The 18,873-nt window shown below is 48.9% G+C and overlaps 1 protein-coding gene across 1 annotated transcript in view; it reads left to right on the plus strand.

The window, feature by feature from the left end:
* Nucleotides 1-9,607: 9,607 nt before the first annotated feature.
* MED4 (mediator complex subunit 4) overlaps nt 9,608-18,873 on the plus strand; it is a 28,591-nt gene continuing 19,325 nt past the window's right edge. Inside the window, exons 1-3 of the mRNA XM_040341239.1 lie at nt 9,608-9,717; nt 12,562-12,628; nt 14,817-14,987. Of these exons, the coding sequence (XP_040197173.1) occupies nt 9,647-9,717; nt 12,562-12,628; nt 14,817-14,987 (309 nt within the window). The 5' untranslated portion in view covers nt 9,608-9,646. The remainder of the gene's footprint in view (nt 9,718-12,561; nt 12,629-14,816; nt 14,988-18,873) is intronic.

Raw genomic sequence — 18,873 nt, forward strand, 5'->3', positions numbered from 1 at the left:
AGTCACACAAAGACATAGCTGTTATACGTACAATATGGTGCCCATACAAGCTTTAGTTTTTTTTTATTCCGATTGATGTGAGTGTAGGTGGGGTCCAACATGTGCGGCAGCAGTAATTTACACAGAAAAGTGCAATAGAAAACGTGTATTGAAGTAAAGCAATAACAGTTTACAATTACCTGGAGGGACGCCTGCCAACGACCAGCCGCGGCACGTCCATATGGGGTGCAGGAGCGCCACCCCTCCTAATCCATGCGCCCGGGCCCATAATCTACATGCAAGGTGCCGGACGCATGGATTTCAATGGGATTTTTTTTTTTAAGCGCATGATTAGAGCCCAATGCTCTAATTGGCTTAAAAAAAGGATGGGTTTGGGGCGCAGAGCACTGTGCCCTGAACCCACCCAGTTGTGTGACAATAGCAAATTAATATTCAATATTGTCTTCATGATTCTCCTCCCGGCCAATTAGGATACGGGAGGAGAATTGGACGAGAGGAGAAGCGATCATATTGGCTGCCGAGGAGGAGGAGATGCAGGATGAAGCCATCCTGAAGCTACTAAGTAGGGAGAGATGCAGGGTGAAGCTCCAGAGGAGGAAACCGCTGAGGAGCAGGGGAGTGAATCTTGTAACAGACACTCTTAGTTTAGACAACCCTGCTGGGAAGTCATAGTCTGGTCTGAATAATGTGTCCGGGTTTCAGGTGATCTTAAACCCGAACGCATGATTCCCAACCCAAACTGTCCGGGTAAATCCCGGACAGGTGGCAACCCTAAGTGAAAGGGTTAAAAGGGGCACAGATGGGAAAAAACCTGACAATGTTGTTAACCCTTTATTACTGTTCCCAAAACAAAAATAAAGTTTTAGCTTTAGCTAAATGTACTCTTAGGCCTCGTACAGACGAGCGGACATGTCCGATGAAAACGGTCCGTCTGCTGGGATCATTTGGTCTGATGGCTGTACACACCATCAGACCAAATTCCCCGCGGACAGGATACGCGGTGACGTGGTGTCGACGTTGCGGCGACGATGACGCGGCGACGTACGCGACCCCGGAATGCTTCCACGCATGCGTCGAATCACTTTGACGCATGCAAGGGATTTCGGCTGAGCGGACATGTCCGATGAGTCGTACTGACCATCGGACATGTCCGACGGACAGGCTTCCAGCGGACATGTTTCTTAGCATGCTAAGAAACATTTGTCCGCTGGAAACCTGTCCGGACGGCCGGAAAATTGTCCGGTCGGCCCTACACACAACCGAACATGTCCGCGGAAACTGGTCCGCGGACCAGTTTCAGCAGACATGTTCGGTCGTGTGTACGAGGCCTGAGCCGAATGTTGCCAGCTAGCTAGTATTTTACTAGCCTGACTGATAGAATTGGTACTTGTTGCCCATTGTTGTCATTGGCAGTAAAGCAATCATATGTCTGGTATTTTTTCTCAGAAAATTTGGCAACTATATCTGAGCTCCCTTGTGTGTCTTACAGCTTAGGCCTTTGGCCCCTTTCACACTGGGGCAGTGGGTGCGTCGGCGGTAAAGCGCCGCTATTTTTAGCGGTGCTTTGCTGTAAATTTCGCTGCGCTATTTGGCCACTGGCGGGGCGCTTATACCCCCACTAGCGGCCGAGAAAGGGTTACAACCACTGCGGTATAGCCACGGTGCCCATTCATTTCAATGGGCAGGAGCGGTGGAGGAGTGGTATACATACCGCTCCTTCACCGCTCCAAAGATGCTGCTAGCAGGACTTTTTTTACCATCCTGCTAGCGCATCACTCCAGTGTGAAAGCCCTCTGGAGAGACAGCAGCGGCTCTTTCAGGGTGCTTTGCAGTTGCTATTTTTAGCGTTATAGCACCTGCAAAGCGCCTCAATGTGAAAGGGGTCTTTGAGTACTGGGTCCATATTGGGTGTTAGACATTATTAGAGACTGCAGTGAGGGTATTTTTGCAATCAGACAAACCTATATCACGGAATTGGAAGAAGCAAAGCCTGATCTATGTTTTTTTTTTTTTTTTACAGTTACGTAGCTGATCATTCACAAATGTAAACTTAGGGCCAGATTCAGGTAGGAGATACGACGGTGTATCTCCAGATACGCCGTCGTATCTCTGAGTCTGAGGCGTCGTATCTTGGCGCCTGATTCAAAGAATCAGATACGCCAGAATTTCTCTAAGGCCTGGTACACACGATAGGATTTATCCGCGGATACGGTCCGCCGGACCGTATCCGCGGATAAATCCTCTGAGGATTTGAATCCGATGGAGTGTACACACCATCGGATTGAAATCCGCGCCGAATTCCCATCGCGGTGACGTGTCGCGCGGTCGCCGCGATGATGACGCGGCGACGTGCGCGACGCTGTCATATAAGGATATCCACGCATGCGTCGAATCATTACGACGCATGCGAGGGATGGGTTCGGACGGATCGATCCGGTGAGTCTGTACAGACCACCGGATCGATCCGCTGGTTCAGATTCCAGCGGATAGATTTGTAGACATGTATCTGCTGGAATTCGGAAATATCCGTGGATAAATATCCGCTGGAACGTACACACCAGGGGATCTATCCGCTGAAACCGATCCACTGAGATTTTTCAGCGGATGGATCCTCTCGTGTGTACGGGGCCTTAGATACGACCAGCGTAAGTCTCTTATGCCGTCGTATCTTAACTGCATATTTACGCTGGCCGCTAGGGAGCGTGTACGCTGATTTACGCCTAGAATATGTAAATCAGCTTGATACGCCTATTCACGAACGTACGCCTGGCCGTCGCAGTACAGATACGTTGTTTAAGTAACGCCTTTTCCGGCGTAAAGTTACCCCTGCTATATGAGGCGCAGCCAATGTTAAGTATGGATGTCAGGACCGCGTCAAATTTTCCGTCGATTACGTCGTTTGCGTAAGTCGTTCACGAATAGGGCTGTGCGTCATTTACGTTCACGTCGAAAGCATTGAATTGGGAAGATTAACTGCAGGAAGTGGGAAGATTAACTATTCTGCCTAGCAACAACACTTTGAAGGCATCTAAAAAAAAAAATTTTTTTCTTAAAGGACTAATGACATTTTTTTAAAACTATTATATTTATGGGTGGAACTCCACTTTAACCACAACCCTGAAAGATGACATCACCAGCCCAACACAACGCTCACATGCACTGGAGCCACTGGCAGGGCTGGACTGGGACAAAAATTTGGCCCTGGACTTCATCCAGACTGGCCCACTTTGACAGGTCTCTCCCACAGCGGTCGGACAACTCCCGCGCACCCCCCCCCCCGGCCACCCAAGCCCCCTCTCCCCCTTCACTAGCCACTAGCCGTTTTACTTTATTAGAGTAGAACAGCTGATACTGGTACTCTTATAGGCAGTACCAGTGGGGAAGCTAGACATTATTTCTCCCGGGGCAAAGAATCAGTTTGGTGCCCCCCTTATGGGACAAGATTAGGCAGAAGTGAGAAACTCCCAGGCCGCTGTCACTGAAGCCGGCCCACTGAGCCATCGGCCCACCGGGAAACTCCCTGTAGTCCCAATGGCCAGTCCATCCCTGGCCACTGGTCAAGGTGCCGTATTGGCCTGGACAGCCTGGGTATTGTCCTGGACAGCCTGGGTCAGGGCATTCACCTCCAGGGCCACGCCTGCTGTGGCGGTCTGCAGGTCACAAAAGCAGGTGATGATCGCCAATGAGTTCGTGCCCACATCATTGACGGAGTCTTTTATGGAGAGAAGGCTGTCCTCCATCTGGGCCAAAGTCCGGGTGACCTGACCCAGATGGTGGGTCTGACGGGCCTGGTCCCTCCTTAGATTTGCAGGCAGAAAGTCTGCCACCCCCCTGGTCTTCTGGGTGGCCTTCCTGCCTGCAGATGAGGCTTGTGGCCTGGGAGGAGGGGAGCCCCCTGGGGGGGGGAGCCCTGTTGGGGGAGGAGTGGGAGGGGCTACCCCTGATGGAGGCCTGACTGCTGCCAGCCACAGGGGGAGCCTCATCCAAAAGCCAAAGTATTTCACTGGCAAGGTCAAGTTGATCCTCCTCAACCTCCCCCCCTCATCCTCCTCCCTCTCAACCTCCTCATGAGGTGAGGTGTGGCCACTTCCTTGCCCTGAGGACTCCTGCCTTTCTTGGGGCTCTTCAGCAGCCTGTTGTCCGGGGGATGGAGCAGACTGGCCAGATGGCCCAGCACTCTCCTGGCCATCTGTGGATGACACAAAACATACACAGGTTGGAGGATCCACGCACTTGGCACATATTACCTTCCCCCCCCCACCCACACATGCTACTCACCAGATGTGAAAAAAAAAGTTGTCCCCCTCCAGTGCCCCTGGCATGCGCAGTAATCTTGGCCAGCTAATCACGGACCAGGCTCCTGAGATCATTAATCTTCTTTGCGATCACAGTGACGGTCCTCGTCTCCCCCCCCCCCGCATTGATCTAATCAGTAATCTCCTGGAGGATCGCCTTCTTCCTGGCCGGGGTGATGTCCCGGCTCTCAGGGCCATGTAAAAATCGCCCATATCGGGTGATGGCCCTAGCAAGTATTTGCTTCTCCCGAACCGAGAAGTTGAGCTTTCTCCTCTTTGTTGCCATATCACCCAACACTCAGCACCAAACAGACACAAAAATCAGACAGAACAAACAGACACAAAAATCAGACAGAACAAACAGACACAAAAAGACACAGAACAAACAGACACAAAAAGACACAAAACAAAAAGACACAGAACAAACAGAGACAAAAAACAGACACCAAAATCAAACAGCACAAACAGACAGCTAATACAGACTCCAAAAACCACACAGAAAAAACAGACACAAAAAACACTCAGAAAAAACAAACACCTAATACAAACTCCTCTAACACTCTCCAATAAATCTTTCCTACAACACTCCTACACAAACCAACACACAGCCACAGACAACAGAACAAAAGCACCTCGCTTTCAGGAAGGGGAACACAGGGATGTACTTTTGCAATGGAAGGGCGTATGTCTGGGCCTATTTATACACAGGGCGTATCTCACTAAGTACGCCGGGCCTAGTTCCTATCTCACTGATTGCGCCGGGCCGAGTTCTGAGCATGCCCAGTGAGGTGCATATTCATGCGCGCATGCGCAGTACGGCCGGCCCTTCATTTGCATGGGGTCACGGCTCATTTCAATGGAGCACGCCCACTTCCTTCCCACTTTCAATTACCCCGCCTTACGCCTCGGAATTTACGTTACGCTGGCGCAAATTTGGGCGCAAATACTCTGTGGATACGGTACTTGCGTCACGAAATTGAACCGGCGTAACGTAACAGAGATGCGCTACGCCGATCTAAAAATGCGCCGCTCTACGTGAATCTGGCCCATAATTATTAATGTGGAATGTATGTTCCTTGCTAAAGAACATTGGGCTAGATTCAGATAGCCCGCCGTAACTTTGTGCGGGCGTAGCGTATCTCAGATACGCTACGCCGCCGTAACTTAGTGAGGCAGGTTCTGTATTCACAAAGAACCTGCGCCCTAAGTTACGACGGCGTATCGTAAATCTGCCGGCGTAAGCGCGCCTAATTCAAATTGTGAAGAGGTGGGCGTGTTTTATGTAAATAAAACATGACCCCACGTAAATGACGTTTCTAACGAACGGCGCATGCGCCGTCCGTGAACGTATCCCAGTGCGCATGCTCTTAATCACGTCGCAAATAGTCAATGCTTTTGACGTGAACGGAATTTACGCTAAGCCCTATTCACGCAAACGACGTAAACAACGTAAAATTTTACGCTGTCCCGACGTCCATACTTAACATTGGCTATGCTTCATATAGCAGGAGTAACTTTACGCCGGAAAAAGCCTTACGCAAACGACGTAAAAAAATCTGCCGGGCGCACGTACGTTTCTGAATTGGCGTTTCTAGCTCATTTGCATATTCTACGCTGAAATCAACGGAAGCGCCACCAAGCGGCCAGCGTAAATATGCACCCTAAGATACAACGGCGTAGGAGACTTACGCCGCTCGTATCTTAGCCTAATTTAAGCGTATCTGGTTTCCAGAATACGCTTAAATTTACGACGGCGTAGATTCAGAGTTACGACGGCGTATCTACTGATACGCCGGCGTAACTCTCTCTGAATCTAGCCCAATTTTTTTATCAAGTTGTTATGATTAAGTTCCGATTAAAAGGCTGCACCATAGACACATATAGCCGGATTCATAAAGACTTACGCCGACGTATCTATGCGCTGTATACTTGTACTAAGATACGCCTGAATTTTGGCTTCCTACGACCGACGTAAGTCTCCTACGCCGTCGTATCTTGGGTGCATATTTACGCTGGCTGCTAGGGGCGCTTCCATTGATTTACGCGTTGAATATGTAAATGAGCGAGATACGCTGATTCACGAATGTACTTGCGCCCGTCACAATAAGCTACACCGTTTACGTAAGGCGTACGTCCGGCGTAAAGATAAACCACCAAATAGCTGGTCTAAGTCATGTTAGGGTATGGACGCCGGAACTGCCGTCGGATTTTACGTCGTTTACGTAAGTCGTACGTGAATGGGGCTGGGCGTAGGTTACGTTCACGTCGTTGCCATTGAGCCGTCATATCTTAGGGCGTAAATTCAACGTGATTCTGCTAATTTTAATACAACACGCCCACTACCTTCCTAATTTGAATTAGGCGGGCTTACGCCGGCCCAGTTACGCTACGCCGACGTAACTTATGGAGCAAGTGTTTTGAGAATACTGGGCCAGATTCAGGTACAATTACGTTACGCAGCGGCGGCGTAACGTATCCCATTTACGTTACACCGCCGCAAGTTTACAGCGTAAGTGCCTGATTCACAAAGCACTTACCTGTAAACTTGCAAGGTGTAACGTAAATCCGCTCGGCTCAAGCCCGCCTAATTCAAATGGGGCGGGCACCATTTAAATTAGGCGCGTTCCCGCTCCGTCCGTCAAATTACCCGACGTGCATTGCGCTAAATGACGTCGCAAGGACGTCATTGGTTTCGACGTTAACGTAAATGGTGTCCAGCGCCATTCACTGACGACTTACGCAAACGACGTGATTTTTCAAATTTTGACGCGGGAACGACGGCCATACTTAACATTGGCTAGTCCACCTAGAGGGCAGCCTTAGTTTTACGCGGCGTATCTCGACGGAAATGACGTAAAGTTAGAGCGACGGGTAAAGCGTACGTTTGTGAATCGCCGTAACTATTCATTTGCATATTCTACGCCGACCGCAATGGAATCGCCACCTAGCGGCCGGGCCTAGAATTGCATCCTAAGATCCGACGGTGTAAGTCAATTACACCTGTCGGATCTTAGGGCTATTTATGCGTAACTGATTCTATGAATCAGCCGCATAGATACAACAATCGTATCTCAGAGATACGACGGCGTATCAGGAGATACGCCGTCGTATCTCTTCTGTGAATCTGGCCCATTGTACTTGCCTCTCTTTGTTACGTCGGCGTAGCGCAAATGAGATGCGCTACGTCGATCTAAGTTACGCCGCTCTACCTGAATCCTGCTAATATATAAGTGGATTCAGGTAGGCGGGCGTATACTTGCGGCGGCGTAGCGTATCGTGTTTACACTACGCCGCCGTAAGTTAGCAAGGCAAGTACTGTATTCACAAAGTACTTGCCTGCTAAGTTACGGCGGCGTAGCGTAAATGGGGCCGGCGTAAGCGCGCCTAATTCAAATGAGGATGTGGGGGGCGTGTTTTTTGTATATGAAGTGTGACCTGACGTGATTGACGGTTTTTAAGAACGGCGCATGCGCCGTCCGTGTACATATCCCAGTGTGCATTGCGGCTAAGTACGCCGCACGGACATATTGGTTTCAACGTGGACGTAAATTACGTCCAGCCCTATTCACGGACGACTTACGCAAACAACGTAAAAATTTAAAATTTTGACGCGGGAACGACGACCATACTTAACATTACTAGTCCAGCTATTTGATGGAATAACTATACGCCTGAAAATGCCTTACGTAAACGGCGTATCTGTACTGCGTTGGCCGGGCGTACGTTCGTGAATCAGCGTATCTAGTGATTTACATATTCTACGCCGACTGCAATGGAAGCTCCACCTAGCGGCCAGCCTAAAAATTACACTTTAAGATACAACGGTGTAAGACACTTACGCCGCTCGTATCTTAGCCTAATTTAAAGCGGTGGTTCACCCTTATTGACAACTTTCCATCATTAAATTAGGCATAGTTGCGCGAGCTACAGTATGCCTGTATTTATTTTTTTAGTCTGGTACTCACTGTGCAATCCTAGCGAGACGATTCCGACTCCCCGCGGGGAATGGGCGTTCCTATCCAGAGGGAGGATGATTGCCGGCCGGCTATGGCACGTCACGCTCCCCGAAGATAGCCGGAGTAGGTCTCGGCTCTTCACGGCGCCTGCGCACAGACTATGCACGGGCGCCGTGAAGCGCCAAGTCCTATTTCGGCTATTTCCGGAGAAGCGTGACGCGCCATAGCCGGCCGTCAATCATGCTGCCTCTGGATAGGAACGCCCAGGAGTCGGAATCGTCTCGCTAGGATTGCACAGTGAGTACCGGACTAAAAAAATAAATACAGGCATACTGTAGCTCGCGCTACTATGCCTCATTTTATGCTGTTTTTTTTATTAATAGGGTGAACCCCCGCTTTAAGCGTATCTGGTTACCAGAATACGCTTAAATTTGCGTCGGTGCAGATTCTGACTAAGGCAGATACGCCAGCCTAAGTCTTTCTGAATCTGCCTAATAGTCTATATAATGGCCCAGATTCAAGAAGCACTTGCACCCGCGCAACCATAGTTGCGCGGCGCAAGTGCTTACTTGCTCCGGTGTAACGAGTGCTCCTGATTCAGGAACCTCGTTACACCGAATGCAGCCTAGGATGTGACAAACATAAGCCTCCTTATGCCTTCACATCCCAGGCTGCATTATTGCGTTGGCCGCTAGGGGGCGCGGCCTTTGTGATCGGCGTGTAGTGTGCAAATTACATACTACCACCGATTCACAAAAGTTGCGCGGGCCCTGCGTACGCAAGGTACGGAGTTTCCGTACGGCGCCTTTAGCATAAGGCTGCTCCTGCTATTAGCAGGCGCAGCCAATGCTAAAGTATAGCTGCGCCTCCCGCCCGTGAAATTTAAATTTCACGTTGTTTACGTAAGTGAACCGTGAATGGCGCTGGACGCCATTCATGTTCACTTAGAAGCAAATGACGTCCTTGCGACGTCATTTGCCACAATGCACGTCGGGAAAGTTTCCCGACGGAGCATGCGCTGTTAGCTCGGCGCGGGAGCGCGCCTAATTTAAATGATTCCCGCCCCCGGCGGGATCATTTACATTAGGCGCCCTTACGCAGGGCTAATTAGCATAGCGCCCGCGCAATTTACGGAGCTACTGCTCCGTGAATCGCTGGGCAAATGGAAATATTTGCGTGGGCGCAGAGAAAAATCTTTGCTCTTTGCCCACGCAAATATTGCTCCATTCTACCTGAATCTGGGCCACTGTAGTAAAATGTGTAGGGCTGCTATTAGCTGTGAGCCCAGCAGGTGGCGCTGCTCGGAAATAGAGGAGGATTTTTCAGCCATGGTCTCCTCTTTCCCCCGGGTGTTGAGCAACTCGTTGCTTCCCATGTTGTGATCACAGAGCAGTGATGGCGGCCGCCGAGAAGAGCACGAAGGAGAAGCTGCTGTCATTTCTGGATGATGTGGAGGTTCTGTCCAGGTGAGTCATGGCTTCTCTCTGGTACTGAGTGCAGAGACAGGCGCACGGTCTAGCATAGCCCTGGCTGGGCTCCGTGTATGGCTGAGCGCAGAGCAGTGGCAGGCACTTGTGTTCATTCATTCTCATGGAGGCTCCTCTTTCTCTGGAGAGTCCCATTGACTTCTCAGGTGAAGTTTTCTGGCGGACTGACCGTATTCCTGCCTGGACATCTTGTCTAGGTCCTATCAAAGCTGAATATTAAACCTGCTGTGAGGACTGCCATTAGCTGAGCCCTTCCATCTATCCCTAGTCCTCTCACAAGAGGTTTAAAGCTGGTCTCCAGACACAAATACTTTCATCTAAAGCAGTGGTCTCCAAACTGCGGCCCTCCAGTTCAGGAACTACAATTCCCATCATGCTTAGTCATGTCTGTGAATGTAAGAGTTTTACAATGCCTTATGGGATGTGTAGTTATGCAACAGCTGGTGGGACGTAGTTTAGAGATCCCTGATCTAAAGGATAAGTTCACCTTTTAACAACAAATAAATGCACTTTTTACATGCTCCAGAGCTAGGCTGAAGCCGGGGACTTTCCTATGGCTGAGGCTGCAGAGCGCTCCGTGGATCGCGTGGTGTGCCGATCCGAACAGGATGACTCGTTCGGATCACAGATCGGCGACGATCCATTGCACCACTATTTGTAGGAATCCTTGGTGGTCCTAGGTGGGCATTCGTGGGTCGCTGCGCTGATAAACAATCAGCACAGACACCCCCCCCCCCTTGTCAGGAGAGCTGCCGATCGTCTCTCCTCGCATCTGTCCGACGCGAGTGAGGAAAAGCCGTTCAATGGCTCTGTAGGTAATAGTGGTGTGTATAGATTTGTAACAATTTTAAAGGAATCCAATGGTCGCATCATACGCTTTCATTTTATAACCTCAGCATCATAATAGTAATACAAACAATAGTTATTTTTGACAGTCAAATATAAGCTTACTTGAAAAATCTTTCATGTTGTGAGTCCTGCCTGGCTTTTGGCCATCTCTTTCCACAACATGTTCCTGGATTCCCAGCATGCTTTGCAGCACCTCCTTTGTTTACAAAGGCATCCTTCCATTTTGCTTTTAAATGTCCTTATTTCTTCTGAGAAATCCTCACTTCCTGTTCTTCTGTCTGTAACTCCACACAGTAATGCAAGGCTTTCTCCCTGGTGTGGAGAAAGCCTCTTGAGGGGGCGAGCAGGAGTGTCAGGATGCCCACTAACACACGGATCCTTTCTCTATCTGCAAAGTAGAGAGTATCCTAACCCTCCTGCTTCCCCCCTCCCCCTCAAGAGGCTTTCTCCACACCAGGGAGAAAACCTTGCATTACTGTGTGGAGTTACAGACAAAAGAACAGGAAGTGAGGATTTCTCAGAAGAAATAAGGACATTTAAAAGCAAAATGGAAGGATGAGGTAAGTGAAGGAGGACTGCACTAAGCTAAAGGAAGCTATTTAGGGGAAAACGTTGTTACCTTTACAACCCCTTTGACTATGGTCGTCTTTCACAAAATGGTATTTTCCACTTTAAGATGTTTTTTCAAAAATCTTTTTGCAATTCACTAAAGAACGCTACTAAAATACAGCATGCACTATTTCTTGAAGTGATGCTGTATTTTAGTAGTGAACATTTTTGGTATTTTAAAGCCAGCAGCTGTTGGCATCCTTGACAACCAGGAAAATAGCTTGTTAAAAAGAAGCTCCAGGCTCCCCCCTAAAATAAATCGGCAGCTACAAATCCTGTAGCTTCTGACTCTTGATGTAAGGACACGTGCCTCTCCAGGGATCGGCAATGTCCTCACCCAAACAGATTCTAAAATTGGCTGCGGGTACATGTTCTGGCATAGCAAGTTTTCTGCACTTACACTGTACAGCAACCTTGTTGGGGAAACCTATCTGAGTGGGCCATATTCTGAGAGAAGTTACGATGGAGTATCTCAGGATACTCCATCATATCTCTCTTTTTTGGCCCGTGTATCTATGCGACTGATTCTTAGAATAATTTTCGCATAGATACACTTAAGATCCGCCATGTGTAAGTAACTTACACTGTTGGATCTTAAATGTAATTACGCCGCCCGCCGCTAGATGGCATTTACGTGAAGGTCTCATTTGTTTATGCAAATGAGCCTGCTACGCCGATTCCCGAATGATTTCGCGTCGCGTACCCGTCGCTAACGTCGTTTGCGTAAGCAGAAACTTACTCCTGCTATATGAGGAGTAAGTTTCCGCATGTCCCACGTAGGCCATGTTACGGATAGCGTCGGGTCCGCGTCGTGTTTTTCCGTCGGCTACGTCGTTTCCCTAAGTCGTTCTTGAATACGACTTTACGTCAATGACGCACACGTCGGCGTCATTGACGTTTTCCGCCGAGAACTGGAGCATGCGCACTGGGCTTTTTTAAGCCCGGCGCATGCGCAATTACTTAGAATCGGGGGCGCGCTTAATTTGAATAGAAGCCGCCCCCTTGAAGATACGCGTGGCTACGCTGGGCCATTTACACTCCGCCGCCCCAAACTACGGAGCAAGTGTTTGGGGAATACAGCACTTGCTCCTGTAGTTTGGGGCGGCGGAGTGTAAATGCCTTACGCGCCTCCGCGGACATTTACAGAGAATATGGGCCAGTGTCTTTAACCTGGGCACAGTTCTGCTTTAATTCACGTAAGAAGTGTATGCTGTCTGCCGTTCTCTTTAATAATTTTCTCTTCTGCATGTTTGCTTTTACAGTAGGCAGCTACAGATTTTAGATTTTTAAAACTTGCAGTGATGCTTCCTCCGTGTGTTTTTTTTTGTTTTTTTTTATTTGCCACAACATGTTCCTCTTTTGCAGAGAATTGATCGAACTTTTGGCACTTTCACGGAACCAGAAGCTAAATCAGCCTGGGGAAGAAAATCAAGTAAGCTTTCCTGCATAATCATATACTCTTCCTTACACCTTTTTATATAGCTTGGCAAAAACCAGGTGCCATGTTGTTGCGGCAGTAGAAAATAAATATCTTGTGACCTGACTTTTCTTATAGCCAGAAATTATTTGTACACCTAAATTATATTTACATTGGAGAAGTTATCTCTTTAGATGGAACCCCCTTTATAAGCTCACCTTTTATAAAATAAATATTTAATACATATCTGTTTTACACTGGAGCCTAAGAAGCATTGCACCCTTGATCCGGGATCCTGCAGACTATTGGTACACTGTCTGCATGTACCTCCAATACAGACAGTTACTGAATTGCAGGAAGAATCAATGTACTATGAGTGCTCACCAGGACACTCACAGTTCATTAAAGTGGAGCTCCAGTCATTTTTGTGTTAAGTCAGCTGCTTATTTTTAATAAACGCACGCTCTCCTGTCCCAGAAACTAGTGATGTGGTCACCCGAACCATCCCTTCTCTCCCTCTCCTCTTGCCAATGCTGGCATTTCATCTGTGGACATTCGTCCGTGACAGCTTGTGGCTTCACAGCTGGGTGCACTGTGCCTGCTGAATGGTTTGGCAATCTTCTGGAACCTGTGATGTGTCCCAGAAGATTGCAGGGAGAGAGGAGAACTTCTGCTTGGATTGCCTAGGTGGTCTGAGCACAAGTGGGGAGCAGGTACCTGTCTAAACTAGGTAACTCCCCAAAAAAAAGAAATTGCATGCCCAGGGCAGAGACACTTTTGGGTGAAGCGCTGCTTTTTTATTTTTCTTTAAAAATCAGGAGCCGTTCTCCCAGTGATCACCCCAGAGGAAGAGCATGGAGGAAGAGGAGAGCTGCAGGATCAGAGTGTGGATAGCATGTTGTTGCAGCTTGCATTACAATTGCCTCCGCTCTGCTCGCTGTCACGCACAGCCCCACCTCCTCCTGACCTGCGCCTGTGTTAGACAGAATGTGGGTCCAATGCTGGGATGCATTCTGTCTATCACAGGCTCTGGGTCAGGAGGAGGCGGAGCTGTGTGTGGCGGCAAGTGGAGGCATTTGTAATGTAAGCTGTAACAGCGTGCTATCTGCGCTCTGTGATCCCGCGGCTCTTCTTATGATCCGGCTGCCCCTCTCTTCCTCTGCCCAGGTGTGGCTTCAATGGTGGGCCCAGGTGTGGCTGCATTGATGAGCACCGGGGGGGCTGTGCTGAGAGGCACTGATAAAGTTGATGTTTATTTTTGTAACTTCTGCATAAAACATTTGAGTGTCAGGAGATCATTTGAGGGTGTGTTTAGGGGTGTAATTAGGGGCAGGGTGGGGCAACTGGTGGCGAGTAACCCTTGATGCCTGACTAGTAGCTCGGGACATTACATTTTGGTGTGTGTAACCAATTGTGTTAGGGATGGGAAGCAGGGACTGGCAAATGATAAGCAGACCTTCTGTTTTCTGTGGAAAGTCCACTTTAACTCCTAAAAGCCAACTCCTAGAACTGACTTTTTCATTCTGGTTTGTCAGTTTTGATGTCATGCTAGTTTTTTGTTTTGCTAAGTGAACTTCTGTGATGGCTCAACCAGTATTACCTGTTCCAATAGGCAGAGTTGTGCTGTGCCCCCTTGCTTATGTAAAAGCATATCGCAGTCCATTAACTTTAGGGTGACACTAATATTGTAATATTTATAAGGTTGTGGAGACCAAAGTTCTTTGGAAAAACCTAATTTTCTGAAAGATGACAGGTGATGCAGTTCACCGGTGCTCACCTACAACTGCTTTTTTCACTTTGAATGGTGTACAAAGCAATGTTTGAGTTGATTTTTTGTATAGTAGCTGTGGATTTGTTTGTGATCCTAATGCTGATTTATGTGCAGAATGCTGTGTTGGGACAGTACGCAGATCCAGGAAGGTGACAGAATTTTTAGGAAACATTTGAAATGCCTGTCCATAATGGTTATGGTTGGTTGGCAGCTCTGCACTGGTGGAGTGATCATGATTTAGGATGATTCAGGCCATCAGCATCTACCCATAACAAAACTATCTATTTTTTTGGGGTGGGCTCACCATTAATGGATAATTTTCTAACAATGCAAATCTTATAACCATGGTAAATACTGTACATAGATTGGGATCAGTTATTTTATTTGGAATCTTTTTTTTTTTTTTTTTTTTTTTTTTTTTTTTTTTTTTAGATTTTGGAGCTTTTAATACAGCAGGATGGAGAGTTTCAGGAACTCATGAAGGTGGCATACAGTCAGGGCAAGATTCATCAAGAGATGCAGCTTTTGGAGAAGGAAGTTGAGAAAAGAGACAGTGATATCCAGCAACTACAGAAACAGCTAAAAGAGGCAGAACACATACTGGTAAGTGGCCCTTAATGTTCTCTAATCTATGTAACAGTCGCTGGTGTCCGTGTTATCCATCATGCTTCAAGGGGCCATAATTGCTCTATGGAGCAGGACAGTGCCATCTTACAGCGATATTAAACCCAAAATCAAAAATGTCATCTATTGCTGCTTCCAAATGCTTATGTGGTGGCTACATTCATCCCCCTCTGTTTTTTACCTGATGTTCTTGTCATTAACACCTCCTGTATTGGAGTGCCCCCACTCTGGATGAAGGCGCACAGAGTGCACAGCAGACAGCATTGTCAGTCTGCATGGAGGGAAGTGTTGGGGGGCCCTTTCACATGGACGTGTCTGTGTACGGGCTCTGCTTTGCTCAGCAGGGATTGCTCTGTCGATCTGTAAGTTGGGGCAAAGCACAGTAGAGCTTTTTTAAGCTGAAGGCGTTTTCATGGCATTGCCTTCATCACAAATACAAAAATAAGTTATTGGTCATTTCAGGTTGGTGGGTAAAGGCAGGCAAATCGTTAAAGCTGAATTCTAGGAACTTGGCTCCTTTGTAAAAAGTGAAGGCACACTCTGGGGGTTATTTACTAAAGGCTAATCCATTGTGCACTTGGTAGCTCAAAGGGCAACATGCAAGGAAAATAAATATTTTAGCTTGCACGTGATTGGATGATAAAATCAGCAGATCTTCCCCCTCAGATCTACAGCAACTGCACTTGTAGTGCAAAGTGGATTTGCCTTTTGTAAATGACCCCCTATGAGTTAAGTCAAGGGTGGTGCATGAATTCTACTAGGCTCATCTTTTACATCTGACAATTTTATTGCACTCCCAGAAGATATTGCCGTATCTTCAACATTGTTTGGTGCAGCAGGTATGCCTGCCCCTCCCCTCTTGCCCAATCACAGAAGCCTTTGTATTATGGAAACTCCTTTACAAAATGCAAAGGCTTTTCTCTAAATGGGCAGCAGTAGGGGAGGGGGGGGGGGCATAGTTGCTCTGTGTGCCTCTCTCTCCTCTGAGCCCCGAGCTTCAGTATATGCTTCAGCAGAGCCATAAGAAATGGAGATAATATATAAATAGAGGCGAGTCCAGGCGATATCATTCACCTCCTTGGACTTGCCTCATGGTGTGCCTGCACTTTTTACAAAGTGTCTGAATTCCTGGAATTCAGCTTTAAAGTGCAAGTCCACCCTAAAATCCCCTGCATCTACAGACAGCCACAATCTAACACTAACCTATCTAGCCCTGTAAAGATGAAATCGGTATGCTCTACCTTTTCTGAAGCTGATCCTTTCTCCAGCGGTGGAAGCTCTGCAGAGGCCACAGCAGACCATGACTGAAATGATTGGGAGCGACGTCACCCATAGTTACTATGGGGTTTCTATTGTCTTTCTATTGTCTTATGTGTCCTCTGCACCCGCCCCCACAGCAAACCTGCGGCTGAAAGCTCAGCGTGGGATCAGGACGGATCGGCTGCAGAAAAGGTATGTACAGTATCTCACAAAAGTGAGTACACCCCTCCCATTTTTGTAAAAATTGTATTTCTCTTTCGTTCATAGACTGACACAGCCTTCTTTGACATTAGGGTTATGCTTCTTCTACCAGGAGAGTTTAGGCAGAATTTAACAGCACTTAAAGTGTTAAAACCTTTCCTTAGTGCCGCTCCTCCCAGGGGGCGTGGCTCCCCTAGGCATAACCCACACCCTGCTCTAGGAGCCTCAGTCTTTTTCTGCTTAACGACAGGAGAGGAGTCGGGCACTTAGAGTCCTGTACTCTGGCGTTTTTTTTCTTGCGATTTTTCTCGCTTTTATTATTTTGTTCCTGCATTTTTGAATCCTGTGATTCTTCTATCAACAGCTGACTGGGTGACAAGTTGGGTCCTCGACCCTTGTAGTCCCCCCTATGTTCGGCCATCGAGCGTGTGCCGGCCCTTAGCTCAGCTTTGGGACGTCCACGACAGGCCCTGTTGCTCCAGGGGCGGCCAGGGAACTTTGGTTCTAGGGCACACATATGACCGGTCTCTATGGCTGTGTCAGTGTGTCTGGCCGACAGCCATGCCGTTTACGGACATTGGTTCAGTCTGGGATACCTCCAGCCGGGTAGTCGCAGGACGGGTAAGTAGTGGCCCCTTACTCAGGTAAGTGGTCTGGCTGGTGTTTTCCCTGGGGAGGTCGACCGAGGGTCCGCCCTGCTTTCCTCTCCCTCCTTCCCCTGACTGGGTAGTGGCTGTGACGGGGGGCCTCCTGGGTTTTCTTTATTACCACCGGGGCCTGTGTGTTGTTGGGGGACTGTGTTGTTACTCTGGGGGGTGCTGCTGTGTTATGAGGTGACAGACACATCACAACCAGCACATCAGAGCACACCTCAGGTTTTCAGCTCTCTCTGCAGTTGGGTGGGGTGGTGAGTACCAGGGGCCCCCATACTCTGCAATAGCAGCAAGGAGGTGACCAGTGGGGGTTTTTGTCCTGCTTTGCAGGGTGGGTGACACGGCGCTGACACTATGGAACCTGAGCCAGGTCTCCCTATCCAGCAACGTTAACCCTTAACGCCCTTTCCCCTGCCACATCTGTTATGTTGGCTGTCCTGGGTTTCTTGCCAGGTTTAAAGCAGCTAGTGTCCGGATGGGGGGTAAAAGGCGCCTGCTTCTGGGGATGTCTCTGATGCAGAATTGCTGTTTTCTGGTTCTGTTATGTCAGAGGCTGCGGGCTTAACCCACATGGATAGTGAGGATGACTCTGCTGCAGAGTCAGTTGCTGGCAAGGAATTTGTTGGAGCTCTGGTTTCTGCGGTGCGTGAGACTCTAAAAATTGAGGATGTGGCGGAGACACCAGCCGTGTTAGTACCTTTTGGGTTCCGCAGACCGCCACGCACCGCTAAAGTGTTTCCTTGTGTTCCTTATTTGGACAATATGTTATGTGAGGAATGGGATGCACAGCAAAAAGTTTGTCAAAAAACTTTGCTACCCGCTTGAGGGGGACTTTTTAAAAAAAAAAAATTGGGGGTCTCCTCCACCAGTGGACCCCCCTGTGTCCAGACTGAGCAGGGCCACCACGTTGCCTGTGGAAGGGGCTCCTGCATTTCAGTATCCCGCTGATAGGAGAGTGGAGGCCGTGGCCCGCTCCCTTTTCGCGGTGGTGGGTTTGGCGGTGAGGCCGGCTCTGGCCGGGGCCCTGGTGGCACAGGCCCCGACTGAAAGGGCGAAGCTCCTGCTGCAGGAGCTGGAAGAAGGGGACGCTTCCGTGTCCTCTAGGGACCTGGCTGAACAATTGGTTCAGGGTCAGAAATTTCTCTGCGAGGCGGCCATGGATACGATCCGGGGTTTCCATCTATGCAGTGGTTCTGCGCCGCCTTGTGTGGCTAAAGAGCTGGTCTGTGGACTAGTCCTCTAAGGAGGCTTTGGTGATGGCCTTTAAGGGTGATGAACGGTCCTTTTGGGACTTCCCTGAATGGCATCATTGAGGATGCCACGGGTGGTAAGCGCATGCTGTTCCCAGTCTGGGAAGGGCTAGGGACCTCGCCATGTGCAAGGACCCTCCTTGACTACCTCCGAGCGTTTTTTTCGCCCGCCCTGTGTGGTGGGGGTAGGTCTACAAGGTGCTTAAACCCCTGCCGCGGGGCAGCAGCGCACCTGATACCGCATGCCTAACAAGTCTGCGGACATACCTGCTTCCGCCTGAAGGTCTGCTCCCGCCCGTGTCTCAGGTGGGAGTATGCCTTCGCACATTCGTGGCTCGGTGGAGGTCTCTCCTCTCCTACCATTGGGGTTGCGAAGTGGTTTCCTTGGGGTACAAGATAGAGTTTCTCTCGTCTGCCAAACAGGTTTTTTCCCTCCGGCCTCTGACCTCCTCCGGTTGGCTCTGTCAGGGGCTGTCCAGGATCTTCTGGTCAGGGGGGTGA

Source organism: Rana temporaria, chromosome 2, assembly GCF_905171775.1.
Source record: "Rana temporaria chromosome 2, aRanTem1.1, whole genome shotgun sequence".
Lineage (NCBI taxonomy): Eukaryota > Metazoa > Chordata > Amphibia > Anura > Ranidae > Rana > Rana temporaria.